At 50.3% G+C, this 21022-nt stretch overlaps 1 protein-coding gene across 3 annotated transcripts in view; it reads left to right on the forward strand.

Moving 5' to 3' along the window:
- The window catches only part of LOC108941223 (connector enhancer of kinase suppressor of ras 3-like), a 52837-nt gene that overhangs the window by 17012 nt on the left and 14803 nt on the right, over positions 1–21022 (forward strand). For all 3 annotated transcript variants that reach the window (XM_029258324.1, XM_029258325.1, XM_029258326.1), the window contains exons 3-14: positions 4253–4455; positions 6295–6382; positions 8566–8607; positions 9563–9682; positions 9945–10004; positions 11063–11131; positions 11971–12117; positions 13749–13873; positions 14287–14471; positions 14657–14743; positions 15297–15544; positions 19017–19054. In XM_029258324.1, the coding sequence (XP_029114157.1) occupies positions 4253–4455; positions 6295–6382; positions 8566–8607; positions 9563–9682; positions 9945–10004; positions 11063–11131; positions 11971–12117; positions 13749–13873; positions 14287–14471; positions 14657–14743; positions 15297–15544; positions 19017–19054 (1412 nt within the window). The remainder of the gene's footprint in view (positions 1–4252; positions 4456–6294; positions 6383–8565; positions 8608–9562; positions 9683–9944; positions 10005–11062; positions 11132–11970; positions 12118–13748; positions 13874–14286; positions 14472–14656; positions 14744–15296; positions 15545–19016; positions 19055–21022) is intronic.

Genomic DNA, 21022 nt, shown 5'->3' on the forward strand with positions numbered 1-21022 from the left:
CAAAGCCAAAGAAAGAATTCTGAAATAATCTTTTTTGAAATCTAATTTTGTTGCTTTAGTTGCATTCAGTCTGTCTTTTTGCTCCCCCCCTTATTTTTCCTTACGTTTTCTCCGCTTTCTGAATTTTTCCCTCCTTCGTACACCCTAAAAATGTAGCAGGCCCTTGGCACGGCATCTGCGGTGCCTGATGGGAAATCGGGCACGGTCAGTGAGGTGTGCCCACGTGACGCGCCCAGTGGGATTGTGGGCCGGATGTTTAACGGGGATGGCGGGAGAGGTAGGGCTGCGATAGGGTCAAGTGTGTGTGCGTGCAAACAGTAAAGCTCAGAGACCAAGCGTTTGGGGTACTAAAGAGATGCAGAGGTCCTTCCATGAGGGATGTGACAGGACACATGGAAACACTTTAAAAGAAGATATTTACGGCCGAGGAGCCGCGAGTCCGCAGTTCTGACGCCCCTCGTCCTTCGTATCGGGTTTTCAAAATCATCCGCATCTTTGTCACTTCAGCGTCTGAAAGTCAAGACATGGACTCCCTGTACTCCGCTGCACTCGCAAATCGTAACTTGGATTATTTTATTATTACTGTTGTTTTTGGAGGCATTTGGTACCGTAGGTGCGTTTCGACTCAAAGGTTTCAGGTTTGAATCCCCCCTCCAGCTGCGGTACCCCTGAGCAAGGTACTTACTCTAAATTGCTCCGGTAAAATTGCTCGGCTGTACAAATGGGTAAATAATTTGAGGCGAATCAACACTGTAAGTCGTTTTCGGAAACAAAGCATCAGCTAAATTAATATATGTTAATAATAATAGTAATCGTCTATATCTGATTCCTTTGCCCACAGGAAATGAAGTTAAATGAACAAGTTTGTAGAGATTTACCACTTATACAGCAGGGTATTCTCACTGTGCCAGTTGAGGGTAAATACCTTAATCGAGGTACTACGTTAAGAGTAGAATTCATCACAGGACCAGTCAGCATTGCACGGTGAAAACCTTCACTACTGCGCCACCTGCTGTCCTCTCATATTCTGTCATCCGTTTAAGTCTATTAGCTGTTCGGACCCCTTTTTTTTTTTTTTATTAAGCGCTACGAGAAATTCTCAGGAAAAATGTTCCTCTAAGACTTTCTGAGGACATATGTGCTTTACTTCAGCTGACTGAAACGGGGCGCTCGGAGCTACTGTGGAAGCACATGGCAGGTAAACATGGTAATGTGACCCCCCAATCACCACCCTGGGTCTAACGGTCTCTGGTCTCGGTCCGGTTACTTTTCGTGGGATTTCCTCCCCCTTTGGTCATGAAAGTACCATGTGGGTTGTTATAAGACGGGCGGCAGGTAGCGTAGAGGTTCGAGTCAAAGTGTAGAGGTTCGAAACCCCTTTCTCGGTATGGATCACTATGGATCCCTTGATCATTTTTATTCCAGGTATTTGCCCAGAACCAATGCAGTAGAAAAATTATCCAGCTCTATATGTGAGTAAATCAGTGTAAGGAGCTGAGTGTATAAACCTCAAGTTGTAAGTCACTTCATAATAATAATAATAATAATAATAACAACAACAACAACAGCGTCCTGTTTGCATCTGTCGGGATGCTCTTCAGTCAACCCTTGGAAACTCTGGTTTTGCTGACTCCCCCTCCAGAGCAATTAAACCAAACAGCAGGGTTTTATTAGCCCCCATTTTGCTGCGAATGTTATACGACTTTGGGCCTCAACCCTAAGTGTCACGTGCGCTGATCCTTGTCCTGCCGTTCCAGCACAGCCCCCCCCGAGTTAACGTCCGCGCCAGGAGAAGCCATTCAAAGAGCGCTGCTCTGGAAATACAGTCACATTGCAATGAACCGCGGTGGAGTCGGCCTTGATGGCTTCTGCAGATTCCATGTGTGAAACCCAACTCCTGAAGCTCCTCTTCCCTCCGCATGAGTCTCGGTGAAGAACCTCTTTTGGCCTCGGAAGGGGCTGCGGAATAGATGCCGCAGCACCGACGGCCAAAGGGCAGCGCGTGGAAATGCTGCACTGTGTCCTGAAGAGCAGGAAATGGACGTGCACCCCCCCGTCCTTCCTGTCCAGCTCCAACAGCGGGACGCACAGTGGGGAAGCAGCCTGTTCCTGTATTAAAGCGAAGCAGGTCCCGCTGTAGATTCAGGACATCCAACACCGTAGCTGGACTCGCTTTGTCCGGTGGGGGTCCAACCCTGGCAGGTGTACTGGCCCACAGGGTGCATTCGCCACCCCTCCACCCCGGCACATGAACGCAGAACCTAGGATGTATAGAAAGGAAGAAAAGATTCCCAGTAGGAACCTTTGACATTTGACCCCACAAACATAGTCAGCTGCTCTTTGACTCACTGTTTGCTTTTACTTTTTGCATTTAAGCAGCTGGGGGGGGGGGGGGCGCTTTTCTCCAAAGCAGTGTACAACTCGCAGTAAACAAACGTGCACCCTGCAACAAACTGAGGGCGGAGACACACAGACACAATTATCGACACCCAGCTTGTTTGCTTGGCACCACCGTTGCGTTGGCTGTCTGTAGAAGTCCCCTACGGTAGATTAACAGCAGGTGAAGGACAGGCTTTTTAAGTTTTCAAGAGCTTTGGAAGGAAAGGGTCGGAAAGAGACGTGTCTTTGAGAACATTCGCAAAGGGAATCGGCAGTTCCGAGGGACAAAGGGAGCTCATTCCATCGTATTGGGTCCAAAACTGACAAGCAGTGGGCTTTACGTTGTGGGCGCTTTATGAGGGGATGAGCAGGCAGCCGGAGGTGGCGGAGCATGATGTTCTATCTGGGTTGTAGGAGTGGAACTGGTTCCATAGGTACTGGATGACGGGCTGTTCGCTCCCTTTTTATATTAAGCCTGTATGTATAAGGTTCCAAAAGGAGAATGATTGCCAGTAACTATAAATGCAGTGCTCTCATTTCCATGGCCAGTGCCAGGCTATTAACGCCCTCCAGCGCGCTCGCATGCGGCGCCATGCCAGGGACCCGGCGGAGACCCGACGTTGTCCCGACATGAGATTTGCCAGGACAGAAGGTACCTCTCCGCGTCTCCAGCCATCGACGGAGTCGCGTTCTTTCCGTGGCGCTGGAGCGCTTCCAGAGAGGCCCATCAGGACCGATGTCTAAATTAGGCATCCTACTTCCTCCGAAGGTCTCCACGTGTCTCTCGAAGGTCATTCAGCTGCAGCCGGAGCGGCGCTCCAGCGTGTTTCGAGTGGGATCGTGCCGGAGCGATTTGGACCGAGTGCTTTGTTAAACGCGTCCAGCAGAAGGAGCTTCCAGGGGTCTGGTTCCGATTTCAGGCCCCATCTGCCAGGCGCGACATGTGCTCCGACGGTTCCCATAGCAAAGGCTCTTAAAAGGGGAGGCAGCCTCTCACGAAGAGGTGCGACCATTCCCACCGTCTTCTCTCTCTCTCTCACACACACACACACACACACACTGAAGCAGGACCCTCGCCGCGGGTCTCGTAACGGGGCCTCCTGTGTTCTGGCTCGTACCATCTGGATCCTGTCGGCGTGTAAGAACAGCTGGGGCACTGGACCACAAACGCTGCGTTTTTTCCAGTCCGAGTAGCAGCCTATTTACGTGGGGGGGAGGAAAGGCTGGAGCCGATCGCGGTCGGTACACATCTCCTGGCCTCTAACAGACCCACATCCGCACTCGGCATCCACGTGCACCTACAGCTGGGACGCGTCGCAGGGGGCAAAGTCCCGCAACGCCGTGCTTGAGACACACGGCCGAGGTATGCGGTCGGCCTGCGGTCGGTCGGTCTCCACCTGGCCCGAGATGCGGCGCGAAGTCCTCGTGGCTAAACAAACGGTGCGGCGGCGGAATGCGCCGCGAGGAAACGCTCCGGCCGAGGAACGCGCTCTTGGCCGCGCTTCGGCTGGAATCGGGCGATGGGCACGAGCGTGTTTCCGAAGGGTGGAAAGGACAGGAATGCGCTGGAAATTCCCCGAGCGCGGCCCGCCGCGCCAAATGTTATGTCTTCATCCTTATTTGTCACACTAGGTTACAGCTGAAAGACCGTGTTTACCGCGGTGTATAAATAGTTTACCGAAGGATGGATGCAAATAGCCTTCAAAGTACAAAGCCTCGCGGTGCGTTGGAATAAAGGCGGCTCTCGTGATGGATTATGATTAAACATAAAGAGATGGATGAGTGCTTTTTTTACTTTTCTCTATCGGCGCGAATATTTTGCAGGCCCTCGGGGGTGAATGGTGTGCGTCTCTCTCTTCGTTTCCCTCCGCAGAACTACGGCGTGGAGACGGACATCTTGAAGAACCTGGTGGTCCGGATGAGAGCCGCCTCCGGCGACGTGCGCGCGTACGCGTCCGAGCGCCGCGGGAGCCCGTCGTACGACGGGAGGACGTCCCGCAAGCCCCCCAACGAGTTCCTCACCTCCGTGGTAGAGCTTATCGGGGCGGCCAAGAGCCTGCTGGCCTGGCTGGACAGGTAGGGCACACCCGGGGGTCTCCCCGACAACACCGCTCCCGCCCATCCTGCCGTGCGGATGCGGCGAGTCGTCACGCACGCGGCTGCAGGTTCGGATCCCGGGGATGGGGACCCGCTTAAACCGAGATGTATTTAAGGGAAAACCCAGGTGGGGAATTAAAATCCGCTATTTTATTCCATTAAATGTTAATGCTGCCGCGTTACATCATTTATTGATTTACAGCGGGTTTTATCCACACAGAAATCGCGGTCGCCGACTTGACCCCTTTCACACAGCCCGATTTCCAGGCGAGGCCGTTAATCTTCAGGGTATTCCTCGTACGTATCGGTTATTATAGGGGGGGCGCAGTGGGTTGGACCGGGTCCTGCTCTCCAGTGGGTCTGGGGTTCGAGTCCCGCTTGGGGTGCCTTGCGGCGGACTGGCGTCCCATCCTGGGTGTGTTCCCTCCCCCTCCGGCCTTCCGCCCTGTGTTGCCGGGTAGGCTCTGGTTCCCTGCGACCCCGTATGGGACAAGCGGTTCTGAAAATGTGTGTGTCGGTTATTATTCAACAAGCACTGTAAGTGTGGGATAAGTCGCAACCTTCAGGGTGGTTAGAATTTAAATAGTGAAACAAAATGGATTATTATCGATTTCAACATGTTCTCATAGTATCAAAGACCCGATTTTACGTGGAACAATAACTAATATTGAAGTCATGCGACGTGACGATAGTGTTACAGTTAAATTATTTTCCAGGGGGTCGGCGCGGAGGTGGCGAGTGACACCGGTGCCTGTCGGCTCTATCTGGTGCACTGTTTAAATCTGCTGAAATACAAAACACAGGCACATCCTACACTGTTTTGCCCTTTTCCGTTATTTTCTCCCCGAAAGACTTCTGAGGACAGAGAAATGAAACAGGAGACCGTCTGGATGGCTTCCTGAATTTAGCGGGGGCTCACGGTCCGGTCCAACACGCAGACGTGGTCCGGATAAGCGGCGGCCCGTCAGAGCTGATGTGCGCTTCGAGATGTTTGTTTGGCGGTTCAGTGCTAAATGGGAAACGTTCCAGGGCAGATAGACATCCGCGCTAGCGTCGTGTGGTCACCGCCAAGTTATGGATGGTTTCGATCCTGGTTCTTTTTGTCTCTCGGGGGAAAACACCATGTTTGCATGGCTTCTGTGTGGAAACTGAGTGTGACTGAGTAAAGAGTGCGGGCTTGTTTATGGGCTGCGCTGGATTCGTTTCGAAAGACCACCGGTTCTCACTTTTGGCCTCGATGTTGAGGAACAAACTCCCTCGGTCCCTCAGAGCTGCTGAATCCTTCCCACATTGAAGAAGGCTCTTAAATCCATCCCTTTCAGGCCCATTTCTCACCTGATCTCCTGACTGCTCCATAAAAGGGCCCAACATCATCTGCTGTGATCATCTATGTATATGATCATCTGTTTGCTATTTCAGTGTAACTCCTATGGGCAGAGGCGTTTGAGGGATGTGAACCAGCAACAAATAAGCTGCACTTCCATAGTCATGTGTTTGTGCCTAAAGCCGGAGAACAGAGACTGCCACACAAATACGTGTGATCTAACTCAGTGCTTGGGAGTTCTTCAACCTCAGCATCGCAACCTTACTGATGTTAGGTTTTCACCAGTGGCCCCAGCTGGTCTGCTTCTGGCCCCGGCGTCTCCATGGAGTCACTCCCGCATCACTTACTTATCCCCAGCTGAATTTACAACCCCATTTAGCGTGACAACTTTAAAGATGTACTACCTCTTCAGGGGCCTGGAGCTCCCTGCGTTGCGGTGGGAAGTGATTAATACCCCCCTCCTCCACTCTTTCTCTCTTTCTTTGTCTGTGCAGGACCCCTTTGACAGGAATCAGTGACTTCACCACCACAAAGAACAAGATCATCCAGCTCTGCCTGGATCTCACCACCACCGTTCAACAGGTCTGCGCTCTGCTTCTGTAGCCTGATTCCCCCCCACCCTCCAGCAATCTCTTGATGCCCTGTATACCCCCATCTGGCCCCGCCCGGGGGCTCCTGCCTTTTCTCACAGTGGTGGAAACGTCTGAAAACCCATCACGGGGTTTCAAACGCTCGGCGGCCCGCTGTTTGTATGAGGGCTGCTAATGAGACGCCCCCCTCGTGGAGGTTTCTAGAAGCACCGCTCGTGGGCCTCGAGTTTACGGTTTCCTAAAGCGGCCCTGCCAGAATTCCTCCGCGGTCTTCTCCAGCCATGTGTTTCCAGTTTGGCCCCGCGGAGATGTTCGCAACGCGAAACGCGGACACGCGGGCGCCCTCCTCGGAAAATAACCCGGGATCGAGGACGCTCGACTCTGCTGGCGCGCATCGATCATTTCGCTGCTGCCGATCCCTTACGATAGATTAGGGAAAAGCGCCGAAAGCCAACCTTTGCAGGCACTTTTCTGATTTATCGTAAGACTGCGGTATTTTCTGGGCCTATTGTCTAAGGAAAACAAAAGCGCAGTCCAAGACTTTAGACACGGTGCACGGTATATAATGAAGGGGTCACCCATGAAATGGTATTTAGTGTCTTTTTTTCCTGAGCGGCACTGTTGATTATGTTCCAATCGAGCGGCGCTGTTAGGATTTATTGGACCCGGCCTTAGTCCTGGCGAGAGCAATAGGCATTAATGTCCCGTGCCGTGCCAGCGCATGAAGTACAATTTACTGCGCTGGAGCTTTGAGCTTCTTTTTGCACTTGTGGGAGGCACGGCGGGGGGCGGGGGGTGTGGATCCTTCAGACATCCATTTGCGGTTGGGGTCATTCCCGAGGGGTTGCCTTCTTTTTCCCCCCACCGGTCTTTGTCCGCATCTCCAGAGGCACCAGGATGACTTCTCTCTTGCCCAGTGAACGGCGGGTGCGTGGGGGTTGGAATCCATCTCAGGTGTCGCGACAGTCCTAGAGGATGGGGATGGGGAGCGGGTCGCATGCGGCACTATTCAAAACAGGAGCCAAACCATGCGAATGATATAGGCAAGCCGCAATGGTTGAACGTGCCGTGTCGGAGCATCCCGATCGGCCGATTGCAAAACATTTACATATTCATTAGTTCATTCATTCATTTAGCAGGTGCTTTTTTGTGAAGCGACGAACCGTGGTTAAGATATGGTATTTCGCTGATGCTTTCGTCGCCGAACCCCCGGCGTTCGTCCGTGTGAATGCCCGCAGGCCTCGTCAGAGCGGAAACGGCGAAGGGGCGGAGTTGCATGATTGTTGGTCCCCCAACCAGGCCTCCGCTCGCCCACTGGAATGTGCAAGGTTGGGGGAAAAATAAAAAGGGTCCTCCAACCCCACTCCGTTCTGTGATCATCCAAACAAAGGATCCCCAACACCAAACAGAGTTGCTTTTGTGAGGAAGGATACGGCTTTAGTTAAACACACCAGCACCTGACGCGTCATCCCGCCCCGTAACGCCGGTCTTCGTGGATGCGGGTGTCTAACGGTAGAGCGGATGTTTGCTTGCCCACCGTGCCTCATTGAGGTGGCCTGCTTTGGCTCCTCCACGTGTCCACAAGAACCGTGTCTCACAGTTCTGAAACAGGATATCCCCCTCTAGCAGATGGGGTGCGTTAAATGGTCTCGTAAGTCATGTCTCGAACCTCACGCCCCCTTCGGCGTGGAGAAAACCGTCACCTACTAATCACAAGTGCAAAGTGGCAGTTTGATTTCAGCCATCTCTCTTTCGATCCTGAAAGTGCAGGAGTTTGGAAAGGGTTTTTTTATGGATTTGGTTGAGATTAGGGCAGCGCTGGGCTCCTCTGGGCTCCTCTGGGGCTGCGGGTTCAAATCTGACCCCAGCTGTGTGTCTATGGGGTTTGTGTGGTCTCTGGATGTTCGAGCGTGAATGTTCGTCTTTTGGATATTCCTGTTCCCCGTTACCAAGATTTACCGTTCAGGAGAGCGGGCGTTTCTAAGGTGTGCGCGTGTGCACGAACTCATCCCGCGGTAAACTGGAATCCTGTTGATGCTTGGCCTCCACCTCCTCATAGGCCCTGAATTTCTGCAGCACTTCTTAAGTGCTCTCTGAAACTAGACAGACGTTCAAGGTCAAGTCGGTACTTCTTGCTGCCCACTGACATGACCGTTACTTATCTTATCGTTCCAGGACTGCACTGTCTACGAAATGGAGGAGAAGATTCTAGAAGTTGTAAGTACCTCACCGCTGTAGAAGTACACTGGTCTTAAACGTCCCCACGTTCACCTCGCCGCACCGTCAGACATCAGTCATATCGGGCCTGGTCATGTGACTCGCTTAGTGTGCTTTCTTAACGGCGCAGCTTGGATTCGGGTGCCGCGGACCGTGTGGGGGTCGCCCCATTAATCACGGCTTCCTGCGCACGAGGCTCTGACGCCGCTCTTCCTCTTTCTCGGAGTCTATCATGAACTCCAACACACCCCACACCGAGCTGCACCCTCCCTCCAAAACCACTCCACCCCTGCCCATTCCCATCCAGAGTTTCTCAGAAGTCCGGTCGGCTCCTCGCATCGATGTCCCCGCCTAGCCCGCTTCGAAGGGGGGGGGGGGTGGCAGCGGTCACTTCTGGATCCGCTCAATCAGCAGAAACTCAAATTAGCGTCAACACAGGGTTTGAGGAGCGAGGGATCTCCCCTACAAAAGCTGACCTTTGACCCCACCCCCACCTGCACCACTTCCTTCAAAAGCACCGCTTCCTTTGAGTGCTAATGATCATGAGAGACTTGTAGGAATGTGGGCCGTCCTGCCGCCCCGTGTTGTTCACCTCTCCTATCGTTGGTGATGACACATTGGCGTCGGTCCTAATGAGGCTGGGCACCTTAACCTTAACTAGATGGGCCAATTGGGGCCAGATCCTCAGCCACATGTCCCTCTTACTTTCCGTCTGACAGCGAGCACCATTTATCTCCACGTGAGCACCGATAACAAACGCCTCTCCCACAGCACCGGGTCTCTCCATCCTCGTTCAGACATAAACAACAACTTTTCCAGGGATGAAGCCTCCGCTGACCAAACAGCTCGTTACATCCCAGCAGAATCAGATATTCGATGGACATTTAGTCGCAGACCATATTGGAAGTTCCTGTCTTATCACAAGCTGTTAAGCGGTCCTCCCTTCCCGTTTCAGTCCAAGGTCTTGAATGGCATCTGTGAGCAGACCATGAGAACTACCTCGGACCCCCTGACAAGCCAAGCCACCTGCCTGGACGAGGTCCAACTCGTCGACGTGAAGCCTGGCGAAGGACTGGTAATGCGGCGTCCGCTGGTGTTTTAATCCTCTTTTAGAGTCCCTGCTGGGACCGGCTGCGGACGAGTTCACGGGTGCAGGTCTGACGTAGTGACCGCACGCGCTGACCTTTGTGTCTGCCGGTCCTTGCCTACGGGTTTTGAAAGGCAGGAAAAAAATTCCGTAATTTATAGTGACAGATGTTGAAACCCCCCCCCAAGTGCCAGTGTAAATTCGAGGTGCGTCTCCGGTCGAATGTAAACGGCGTTTCTTTGCGTTCCAGGGCATGTACATCAAGTCCACCTATGACGGACTCCACGTCATCACTGGCACCACAGAGCATGTAAGTGTGATGGTCTCCATGGCGACCTTGTGTTTTCAGTCCAGTTATATGTTATCTCCTGTATTTTGTTCGCTCAATGTATAACTCAGCAGGATTTAAATATGTTTATATCACACGTTCCACTTCTTTCGTCTTTTTGTCGAAATAACTAATCATCTGGTAATAACTTGTGGTGGCACAACGCTGAGATGGCCCAGTAGACACAGACGTGAATGCGCAGCCATTACTAAGGCTGCTAGTTTGAATTTTCGACTTAACTTTAAAACCGCTGTCGCAACCTCCTCCGCATTCTTTCCTTGCCATATAAACTGTCTCGGTATGGCAACAAAAATATTACGTTTAAGCTTTTGTTGGCCTATGCTGAGCAACTGGGGGGAGTGAGATGTCTGGGTGGAAGGCACCCGTGCACCCCCAGCCCCCTGTGGGAGGAGAGGGACACGGCTGGTATGAAAGGTTCAACCCAGGATGCAGAGATAAACACTACTCATTAAGTGTCTTTCGGGGAAACGGCCTGGGACTGGGGTTGGGGGGGAGGGGGGTCCAGAGAGGCACCCCCATCTGTCCAAAGGCATCACTGCAGATCACATGTCCTAGAACAGTCACGCCAGTAAAGCGAGACTTTGAAAACTAGGCTGCGTGTAAATCAGCCCAGTTGTGCTCTTTCCACGCGTTTCCGTGGTGACGAAATTATTTATCGCTTTTAGCTTCGCCGTCCCGGGGCAGCCTGTCCACTCCCCGGTCTAAAATGTAAATAGTTCCAGTCTTCAGCGGGGACAGTAATAGGTTGTTTGTTGGTCCTCAATGGCCTCTTTTTTAGTGGAGACTGTTTGGTCATTGTTTTTGGCAAGGCCTTTCTGAGGATGTGTGTGTTTGTGTGCTCCGTTTATTCTATAACCCCACCGAAAAAAGGGAAAAACAAAAAAAAACAGCACAGGTCCCATTGTTGTAGAAAGGATATTGGCGGGACTCGCCCTCGGTCCTCCTGTTTGTGATGCACCCGTCGCCGAGGCTCATGGCCTCCGGGCTGCTGCTTACGCCTCCTCCCGTTCTGCTTCCAGTCCCCTGCCGACCGCACTGGCAAAATCCACGCCGGAGACGAGGTGATCCAGGTCAACCATCAAACGGTGGTGAGCATTCACGCCGACGCCTCGTCCTCCCCGTCACGTCACCCCCGCTCAAGGGTATCGAAAGACGTCAACGAGCAGGGCCGACAGCAGCAGGCTCGGAACTGAAACTTTCTGTTGTACAGTTTTCATATATAATAATTCACATTATGGTTAATAAAACAGTCATAAACAAACAAATTAGCACCATCGCCTTGCAACTGAATTACCTAGAGACACAGGTTTGAATCCCACCTCCCGCTTGAATTTTCTCAGTCAAAAGCGATTTAGACTATTAGGTTGGTTGCAACAATTTAGTTAGTTAGTTAGTTTAGTTTCGTTGGAGCCGTTTTGTAACCTTTCATCAAGGATACTCACCCTGAGCTAAAACGGTAAAAATGCCGCAGCGGCGTAAATGGGTAAATCGTTGGAAGTACCTTAGTGTGCAAACCTAACCTTAGTTGACACTTTTATCCCAAGTGAATAAGGTGTGTGGGCTGATAACACTACGTAGAGTTCGTTGGAAGTCGTTTTGGAGAAAAGCGTCTGCTAATTAAATAAATGTAAATGTGAGTTATAAACTACTGCTACTACTACTACTACTAATAATAATAATGATGATAAATGAGAATAAGCTTTCCTTTGGGCAATACCCCAAAAAGAGAACTATATCCTTACAAAGACAGGAAGCTACAGGCCCGTTGAGATATTTTGAGCACAATCCTGAAAGGGGGTTTTCGAAATGCACAAGCTGGGCCTGAGTTATTGCTCTTCTGCTCGAAGTCTCACCACCCCACCACTGTGACGGTCATGTACTGGTGCATTGTGGGAGATCTCACTCAACCTACCGATGGCCATTCCAGGTGGGGTGGCAGCTGAAGAACTTGGTGGCGAAGCTGCGAGAGGACCCGGCCGGCGTGATCCTGGTGCTCAAGAAGAGGCCCACGGGCAGCTCGGGATTCACCCCGGCCCCCCTCAAGAACATGCGCTGGAAGCCCCCCCTTGTGCAGGTATGTGGGCACCGTCGTTACTTTGAATGGGGAGGGCTTGGCCACCCTTTTGTCACGCCAGGCCGAGAGAACCGGGACGGAAAGACCCAAGTGCAGTGTCGTTCGTCTGGAGTCAGAGGATCAGGCAAGTTCTCGGTATCGGGGACAGGCGGCGGGTCGGCGGATCGGCGGTCGGGGTCAGAGCGGGAATCCATGGGCGAGGTCAGGAGACGAAGCGAAGAGTCGGTCGAATGGCGATCGGAGTTGAAACGAAGATCCGTGGATGTGGTCGAGAAACAAAGCTAGGGGTCAAAACCGGAAAACGTTTACCGAGAACTGGAGATGCGTATGAGCGAGGAGTCACAAGGAAGGGCGGTTGTCCTTGACGAGATACCGCAAAGGTATAGGAGCTGAGGAGGGTCTTTTAAAGGGTGAGCGGTTAATCAGGTGCTGGACCAGAGTCAGGTGTTGTCAGTTGAGTTGTGGGTGTGGACGTGACACCTTTGCGTTTAATGTCTTTCTCATATTTTCTGTGAAGTGTTGTTTGTGATATCGGAGCTTGCAAGCTCAGACAAGTGTGGAAGCCACCCAAACGCAGATGGCGTACACGAGGGAGGGGTGTGTGTGTGTGTGTGTGTGTGTGTGTGTGTGTGTGTGTGTGTGTGTGTGTGTGCGCGCGCGCGCGCTCGTGGAAACGGAACAATGGGGCTTGTTCACCTCTTCAAAAATAGCAACACAATACAAGAAAAACACGCAGTGATGTCACCCGTCCCAGCAGTGCGTCCACAGCCTTCGGCCTCTGGACCGCAACCACCACCTTTTGTCACAGTGGCATCAGGAAGTGTGCTGGGGAGCAGATTGCGCAGCCGTGCAGAAAACCATTAGAAGGTGCAGTGGGCGGATATTCTCTTGCGATCTGGACCACCTCGGATCCCGCAGGTCCACCCTCGTTCAGGAACGCCGCCGTCCCAGAGGTCTTAGTTACGTCACGATGGCCGCGGAGAGCCGGAAGCCAGCTCGCTTTTGGAAAGGTCAGCATGAAGAGCCCTGGCAGACAGAGCACAAAGCAGATTCTGAAGGCCCCCGCAAAGCCTGTTTCGTGAATTTGCGGCCCAAATCGCAGCGGGAACAAACAGCCCATGTAGCACCTGCCTGCTGCGGCCCCCCCATCTCTCAGGAGGGTGTAAATCCAATCAGCCTGAGCCCAGAGTGAGTTTCACAGACAAAAAGTCGTGTATTCAGAGTCGTGGGAGGGGGTTCGTCCCAGAGAGCTTTCGGCAAGTCACACGTCCTGTTTTTCAGCGGTGAGGTAAACCGCACCATGTCTGGAACAAAAGATCTCAGATTCACCTTGTGGGATGTGTTACCTGAGTGTACCTTGGATAGTTGGTAGGAGCATCAGGTCTCAGCTGAAGTAAAAATGGAACCGCTGAAGCTGATCGCGTTTTTACACTTGATGGGGGGGGGGGGGGGGTGTGCCGATGTGTCGTATGGGAGGAAGGTTTGGAAGTCATCACTGTAGCAGAACAGTGTAAGATGTGTTGGCCTCGTGACGCTGTTTTTCACCCAGTACCATACTGATGTTAGCGGAATCCTGGCTACCATGTCAGGAATGGTTCTAATGTTTTGTCCCGTGTTGCTACGGTTTCCAGAGCACTCCTTCCCTGACCAAAGGGCCGTCTCCAACTGGGACAGGATGCAACTCCATTAAAAAAGAGAAGCCAGCCATCCTGGACCTCTACATCCCCCCACCACCCTCGGTCCCCTATACACCCCGGTAAGTGCGAACACCGCTTCCTCCTGCTGTCCACAGAAACTGTTGCCCATGGTTAGCGGTTTATGGTCTAGGCAAAGAGGGTGCTAGGTTTCAAACTGCTTACGCTGCTTCATGAAGCCTGAAATGAATGCGTTCTCATCTTGCTAGTCTGTGGCTTGTGTCCCCCCGTCTTGTCTGGGGGTTCGGTTTCTTGTGGCTGAGGGGGAGTCGAGCAACTCATAAACTGCGCAGCGATTCGCCGGCGGGATCCAGCCATTTCTTTTTTAGCCTCCACGCGGTTTATTCGTGTCCTGATATCGTAATTCAGTGCATTCATGTTGCGACAAGCGAACATGTAATTTCTGCGTGTCGCGGTTTCTGATTTCTCGCTTACTCGGGTCCCTCCGCCCTTGTGCTGTTGTGTTTCCGTAAAGAGACGGGAGGACCAGCTCGCACACAAACCTCAGCAAGAAGCCCAAAGGCTCCGAGTCGCCCAACTCCTTCCTGGACCTGGAGAGCAGGCGGCGCTTCACCATCGCCGACTACGACAAGCTAGGCGTCTACCCTGTAGAGGCCAAAGTTCTGCAGACCCGGATGAGAGAGCGAACTCCTTCTCGTGGTTAGCATCAATCGAGCTGAATCGATTCAAGAACACATCCAGAGCCTCTGTCTGCTCATAGGTCTTTCTCCAGTTCTCGATGAAACGTTGACTGTTCTTCCAAACACCGACTGCAAAATCAAAGTATACGATTAAAAAAAAAAAACAATTGCGATTCCTGTCTCGATTGTATTTTATACCTGCAGGTAAGCCCCGCCCCCTTTCCATGCCAGTGGACACCTGTCTTGGGTCAACTGACCCCTTTGCCAGGCCTTGGATGCCAGGACGAAAAGGTACGGACATGCTGTTATGAGCTTAACCGTTGCAGGCTAACTCAATAAGAAATCATGTACTAGTCAGCCCCCCCCCCCGAGTTTTAGGGCTCTAGATGCATGTTGCATTGCTAATATAATAAAATTAAACATTTTACATCATTATCATCATTTCCTGTCGCACCTGTTCTGAGTTTTTCAGCTTCTGCAGCAGAAAACTTTCTTGCTACCATTAGATGGTAACAACACAAAATGGCCGACAGGAAGTGTGTCACATCTCTCACGTGAACATATATGAAACAGGCAGTAACCGCAATAAATGCACAAAACAGTTAGAGACAGATTCCTAAAGCTGTATGGGTGAGTTACAAAATTAATAAAAAAAAAAAAAAAATGTGAATATCATTTGAAAAATGATATTGCAAAAACAGGCAGGAGGTATAAAGTACGCCTCATGTTAGTCTCCAAGGCTTAAGCTACCCATGAGTCTTTTCTCCTGCATTGCTTACATTTAGCAGAGGTGTAAACTGTATCTGGTGCCGGGCATCACCTGCATGTGTCTCCTCCTCTCCAGGGGATGACCTGCTGTGCAGGTACCTGAGTAACGAACGGATCCCCACGATCGCGGAGGAGACGCCGTGCGGCCGCCGAACCGTCAGGGCCGCCGGCGAGCGACAGCTGGCGCGAGGCGTGGACCACATCCGCGGCAGCCGCCTGCTCGTCGGCGCCGACTTGCACGGCAGCGCCACCATCCCTTACCAGGAGGATCCCCCCAGGAAGACCGCCGCCACCAAGTCCCGCCCCACGGAACCCTCGCTGCTGGTCAGTTGGATTTCGCGGCTTAAGCTGTTGACTCGCTAACGTGCGCTTGACTTTGGGAGAGGCTTCCTGTCCGTTTTCCCTCGGTGCCTTCCGCTCCCGCTGGCCGCGCGGGGCGGTACTCTGCTGCGCGCGAGACCTCCGTCTCATTTCGGGCCCCCCTCCGCCCCGCATTTTCCAGAACATTTCAGCATTCCACGTTTCCGGTGGACGGTGTGAGAATAGACGCTGAGAGAAATGGCTGTCCTCTGGGGCTGTCTCCGTACCACTGTAAAATGACAAGGCGGTGAAAAGGCAGGTGCTTCAGCCCATTGAGGTGAAGAAAAAAGTCAGGTCTAGGACACGTTGGCTTCGCCTCCTCGGGTGAACTCTTCTTGTGTAATTATTAAGTTATTTCTTATTTTTTGTTCCTTCGATCCTTATTGTACAGTTGTTTTGATTTCCACTTGCCAAAGTATTTGACCCGTCTCTCTTCTGTTTGTACCTTCTCAAGTGTACCTTGCTAAATTACCAGGATGAAGACGGACGTAACAAGTTTTTGCCTCCGGTTTCTGTTTTTTGTTTCTATTTAAGATTGTGTGTTTTGTTTTCCCGAGCTGTTCGCTGTTACACGTTGCTGAGAGATGTACCCACTGACAACGATTGCCTCTTAAGCTATGCATTAACAGGCTCTTTATTAAGCGCTGTTTTCCATGCTGCAGGACCCAGCCTTACTCGTAACAAGGATGCTCTCTTTACTGGCTCTGGTCGCCGTGACGACAGGGTTAGGCGAAGGTGAAGCGGTCCCGCTCGGTCCCCGGGGTTGCCCTCTCTGGACCTCTGTATGTGCACTGTCGCCCCGTCATCCCGCGTTGGGCAAATTCACGACTTGAAAACCGACGGGCGACTTCTTCGATTCTCCACGGGACTTGCGTACCTCTTTGTCGGTGACTAGCCTTGTTGCCTCCGGGGCGTTGACCCCGTTGCACCCTGGGAAAAAAGAGAGCGCTCCCTGTTATCCACACAGGTCAATGTCAGAAATGCTAAATGCCAATACTGATTTTAAAGAGAGTTTGATCGACAGTATTAACAAGCTCATTTCACAAAATGTGTACTCCCACAATGCCGTGTACTTGACTTGCCTTTTGTAACCTTTTTGAATATAGAATATTAAAAGTGCAGTTGGTTCTTAATTGCTTCGTTTTGTTTTGTTTTTTGTTTTTATCTGCTATTAAAGTTCAATTTATCGTTACCTATTATTTGTCATTCACATGTTTTGTCCAGACACCACCCAACCGCTGTACAGATTCAAAGGTCCAAGAGCTACTTTTTTAGCTAGAAAAGACCAAGGCAGAGTAGAAGCCTGTTTTAATCAATTTATACAGCGTTACTCATCTCACGAGCACATTCCTGCTATCAGCCCATTTTTCTGTAATTTCTTACGATAAATACTGCTTTCCGGTCTTAAGCACATGGCAAATCTGGCTATCCATGCTGTCCTTATTCAACGCCGCTAACGCACAGGTCTGCATTTCTTTCCTCGCTGCCATTTTTCATTCTCCACAGCTGATTTGGAATAATTTCGTTCTGGGAAATGGAGAAAACGTCATTCAATGAAACAGTTCCCCACCCCCCCACATATTTTTTTATTTTATTCTTCATTTATTTATTGAGCCTTATTAAATATCAAATTGGTTAAATTTAAATATTTCCGAATAAGGGGGCGCGGTGGCGCAGTGGGTTGGATCGGGTCCTGCTTTCCGGTGGGTCTGGGGTTCAAGTCCTGCTTTGGGTGCCTTGCGGTGGACTGGCGTCCTGTCCTGGGTGTGTCCCCTCCCCCTCTGGCCTTACACCCTGTGTTACCGGGTAGGCTCCGGTTCCCTGCGACCCCGTATGGGACAAGCGGTTCTGAAAGAGTGTGTGTGTGTGTGTGTGTGTGTGTGTGTGTGTGTGTGTGTGTGTGTGTGTTTCCGAATAACATAAATGGAGGAAAAAAAAGACTGTGAGCACTTTGCTGAAGCATATTAACGGGCAAAAGATGTGTACTTTGGGAACAGTCCCTAAGAAAGAGACAAACATATTAGCATTTGACATTGCAATGATAGTTCAGCGCGAGACTTTGGCAAGTTGATAATCTTTTTTCAAAATAATCCAATTCGGTTATTTTTTTCCCACTTCTTATTTACCTCTGGGCTAATGGAGTATTCAGATTTGGTCTTAATTTGGATCACATTTTGCAGTAAAATAGGTTCTAAAAAATACCATAAGCTAGCATGGCACTGAGGATAACTTGTAAGTCCCAATGCAGCCATTTCATGCTTATTATCCAAGTTGGGTGAACAGTCTTGCGAAAGAACCTTCGCTTGCCCTCTCGCTTCCTTCGGCTCCTGCTGGCTCTCTGCATCACCCTGCCGAATCTTCCCTCTCCTGTCTCTCCTGCGATGCCTTTCCTCTCTTGGAATGATGTTCTGTCCACTCGGGTCCTCAGTCACCCCCTAACCCTAACCGAACCACGCTGTTCGATCTGCATGAGACATGCATAGAGGATGGGGGCAGCTCTACTGAGCTTAATTTTCCCAGCGAAATAAATGATTCCTTTAAATGTGGAACTTGGGGCGGGGTGGGTTGGAACAGTCAGTCACTCTCATTTACAATGATACAGTACCAGTCAAAAGTTTGAGCACATGTGGGCAACCCTGTGTGGGACAAAGTAGACAGAAGAGTGAAAGCAAAGCAACAAGTGTCCTGCAGCTCTGGGAGCTGCTGGGGAGGCACGGCACCTCATTTCTTGGACTGGGTTAACCAAAGGTGGACGAAACAAGTATTTTCCAGGAAGTAGACTCAAAACTGTTCACTGGTACTGTATGTGAGAATGTCATCACGGAGGACCGTTTTCATAGGTTGCCTACCTCTGCTATTATTTATACCATTACTATTATTACTACTATGGGGCAGCTGGTAGTGTAGTGCTTAGTGCTGTTGCCTTTGGCCCCAACGGTGGCTGGTTCAAGCCTCACTTCTAGCTGTAGTACCCTTGAGCAAGGTACTTACCTTAAATTGTTCTAGTGCAATTATTCAGCTGTATAGATGAGCAAATAGTTATAAGTACCTTAACACTGTAAGTTGCTTTGGAGAAGAATGTCAGTGAAATTAATAAAACGTGTATTATTTGCTTCAATTGTTCTGGTCTTCTGAAGGTCATGAGATCATTTATTATGCATTACATCACCCTTTCCTGTGTCAAACAAAAACTTCCTCTCCGAAACCATACTGGTCACAAAGGTATGAGGTAGCTGGGTATATGGCATAATGAAGCACGCAAATCAGGATGAGGTTTTATTTCACACTGGTTTCTATATAAAAACCCTTTTCATGTGCTGAACACTGCAGTAAAACTGTGGTTTCACTCTTTTTTTTAAATCTGATCTGGGAGAGCAGCCAACAGGTTGGACCTACAGCCTGGGTATGTTCACTCTCTACTCTGTGTTCACTGCAGGTGCCTGGCTGGGGAACTCGCAACAGAATTTTCGACAGGTGTGTAGATGTCAAGCATCATGTGACTTATATCACCCGTCAATCACAATACTCACCTGATGTCAAAAACCACTCCTGAGGCTTGCGGAGGTCTGGAGCCTATCCCGGGAGGACAAGACACTAGTCTATACAGGGCATACCCTGGATGGGGTGGCAGCCCATTGCAGAGCAATCCGACACACACACACACACTGGTGGGAAATTAGTCATCAATTCACCTGAAACACATCGTTGAATGGTGGGAGGAAACCAGAGCACCCGGAGGAAACCCGCACAAACATAGGGAGGGAACATGCAAACTCCACACAGACTGAGCAACGTTCAGTCTTACGTCCAAAGATATGAGGCGCTAGTGCTACCCGCTGTGCCACTGTTCCGCCCTTCAATCGCAGCACTTTTAACTATTTATTCTTAATAATTATTTAGATGGCACTTTTGTCCAAGGTGCCTTACGGTGTTAATTTTTCAGCATTAAACTTTACAATGATTTACCAGTTTACACAGGGAGGTATTGTTATAGTTCTAATTCAGGGTAAGTAAATTGATAAGGGACAAGAGTTCAAAATGAGATTTAAGTAGCTACGAAATCACTGCTTGCTTTTTTGGCCATATTCATATTTATACTATGTAATGCAACACACTCATCCCATAGTAAGGCTGAAGGTCAAAGCAGACTGGGACTGGAAGGTGGTGGTGACACTGCGGTAAATCAGAGGCAGGAATGAGTACAGCGAAACCTGCATGGGGTAAATCTCTGATATGCAGCCAAAGGTCACATGCTGACATTTACTTTTTATTTTTTATACACATAATTTAGCTAAGACTCAGTTGCTCAGTGGGAGTAGGTGGTGTTGGGGTTAGATCGACAGCATCTAGCCTTGGCGGTAGGGGTTTGAATCAAACCTTCTCCTCTCGTACCGTTGATTAAAGTACTTACCCTGAACTGATACAGCAAAACTGAGGAAATCAGCAAAATAAGTAAAAACTCCAACGATGACATTTAATTTACATATAAAGAGACATTCTTTTAAGTTTTTCATAGCCTTTCTAACCTGAAATAAGGCACACTTTCAAGCTGCTTGATTTAATAATATCATTGGAATATATATAATAAAATATCACAATAATATCTAATATGTGCAACAATAATGAATAAATGAAGGTACAAAAATAAATGTACTGTCATTACCCTGCTGGCATCCCGTCTTGTTTTGCCACAGGGACAGCTGTGTTTTATGTATGTGTTTACTTTTATATGAAATTTATTACAGGTCTTTGCATATGCCTGGACGTGCTCTTTTCATTCCACAAATAGCTGTGCACGTACACACACCCAGACATGTTTTTAAAATCCTCTTTTTTTTGACATTTATGAAAAAAAAAGCCTGAAACAGTAAAATTTCCCGTGGAACCTGGTCAGATTTTCGGCACGCTGCCGTGCGGTCTGCTGGTGCGCGGGGTCGCGTCCCTTCCTGGGAGAAGGCAGGACCCAGTATGGAGCCACCTGATTCCCCCCCTTCGAGATTTTTAACCTTTGAACCCAGGAACGGCTTCCTGTGCGTAATTAAAAAGAGGCACCATCCCGGTTCAAAAACAGAGCGATTTGCGCTCCCCACCCTATTAATCATAGGACGAGTTGACAATAAATCTCCCTCGCACGCCACGCGGGGGTCAAAGTCGTCGGTCCCTGGAGGCACCAAAATGTTTTCTTTCCTGTCGTTGCAAGAAAGAAGTTGCCAGGAAGAGGGATTCCGCAGATCTCGACAAAAATTGCAGGGCGGCTGGGCGAGGCCTGTCGCTCTTTTACGCCGGCCGGTTCTATAAGTGTACCGCGCTGTACTGTACTGGGCACTCGGCACAGGTTCTCGGTGCCAAAAATGCAGCCCTCCTAAAACAAGCCCTATAAAGTGAATATGAGGGTGTATTTAGGGATGCGTGGTGGAGTACCGGGTACTGCTGGTGCCTCTC

This window comes from Scleropages formosus, chromosome 15 (assembly GCF_900964775.1).
Source record: "Scleropages formosus chromosome 15, fSclFor1.1, whole genome shotgun sequence".
Lineage (NCBI taxonomy): Eukaryota > Metazoa > Chordata > Actinopteri > Osteoglossiformes > Osteoglossidae > Scleropages > Scleropages formosus.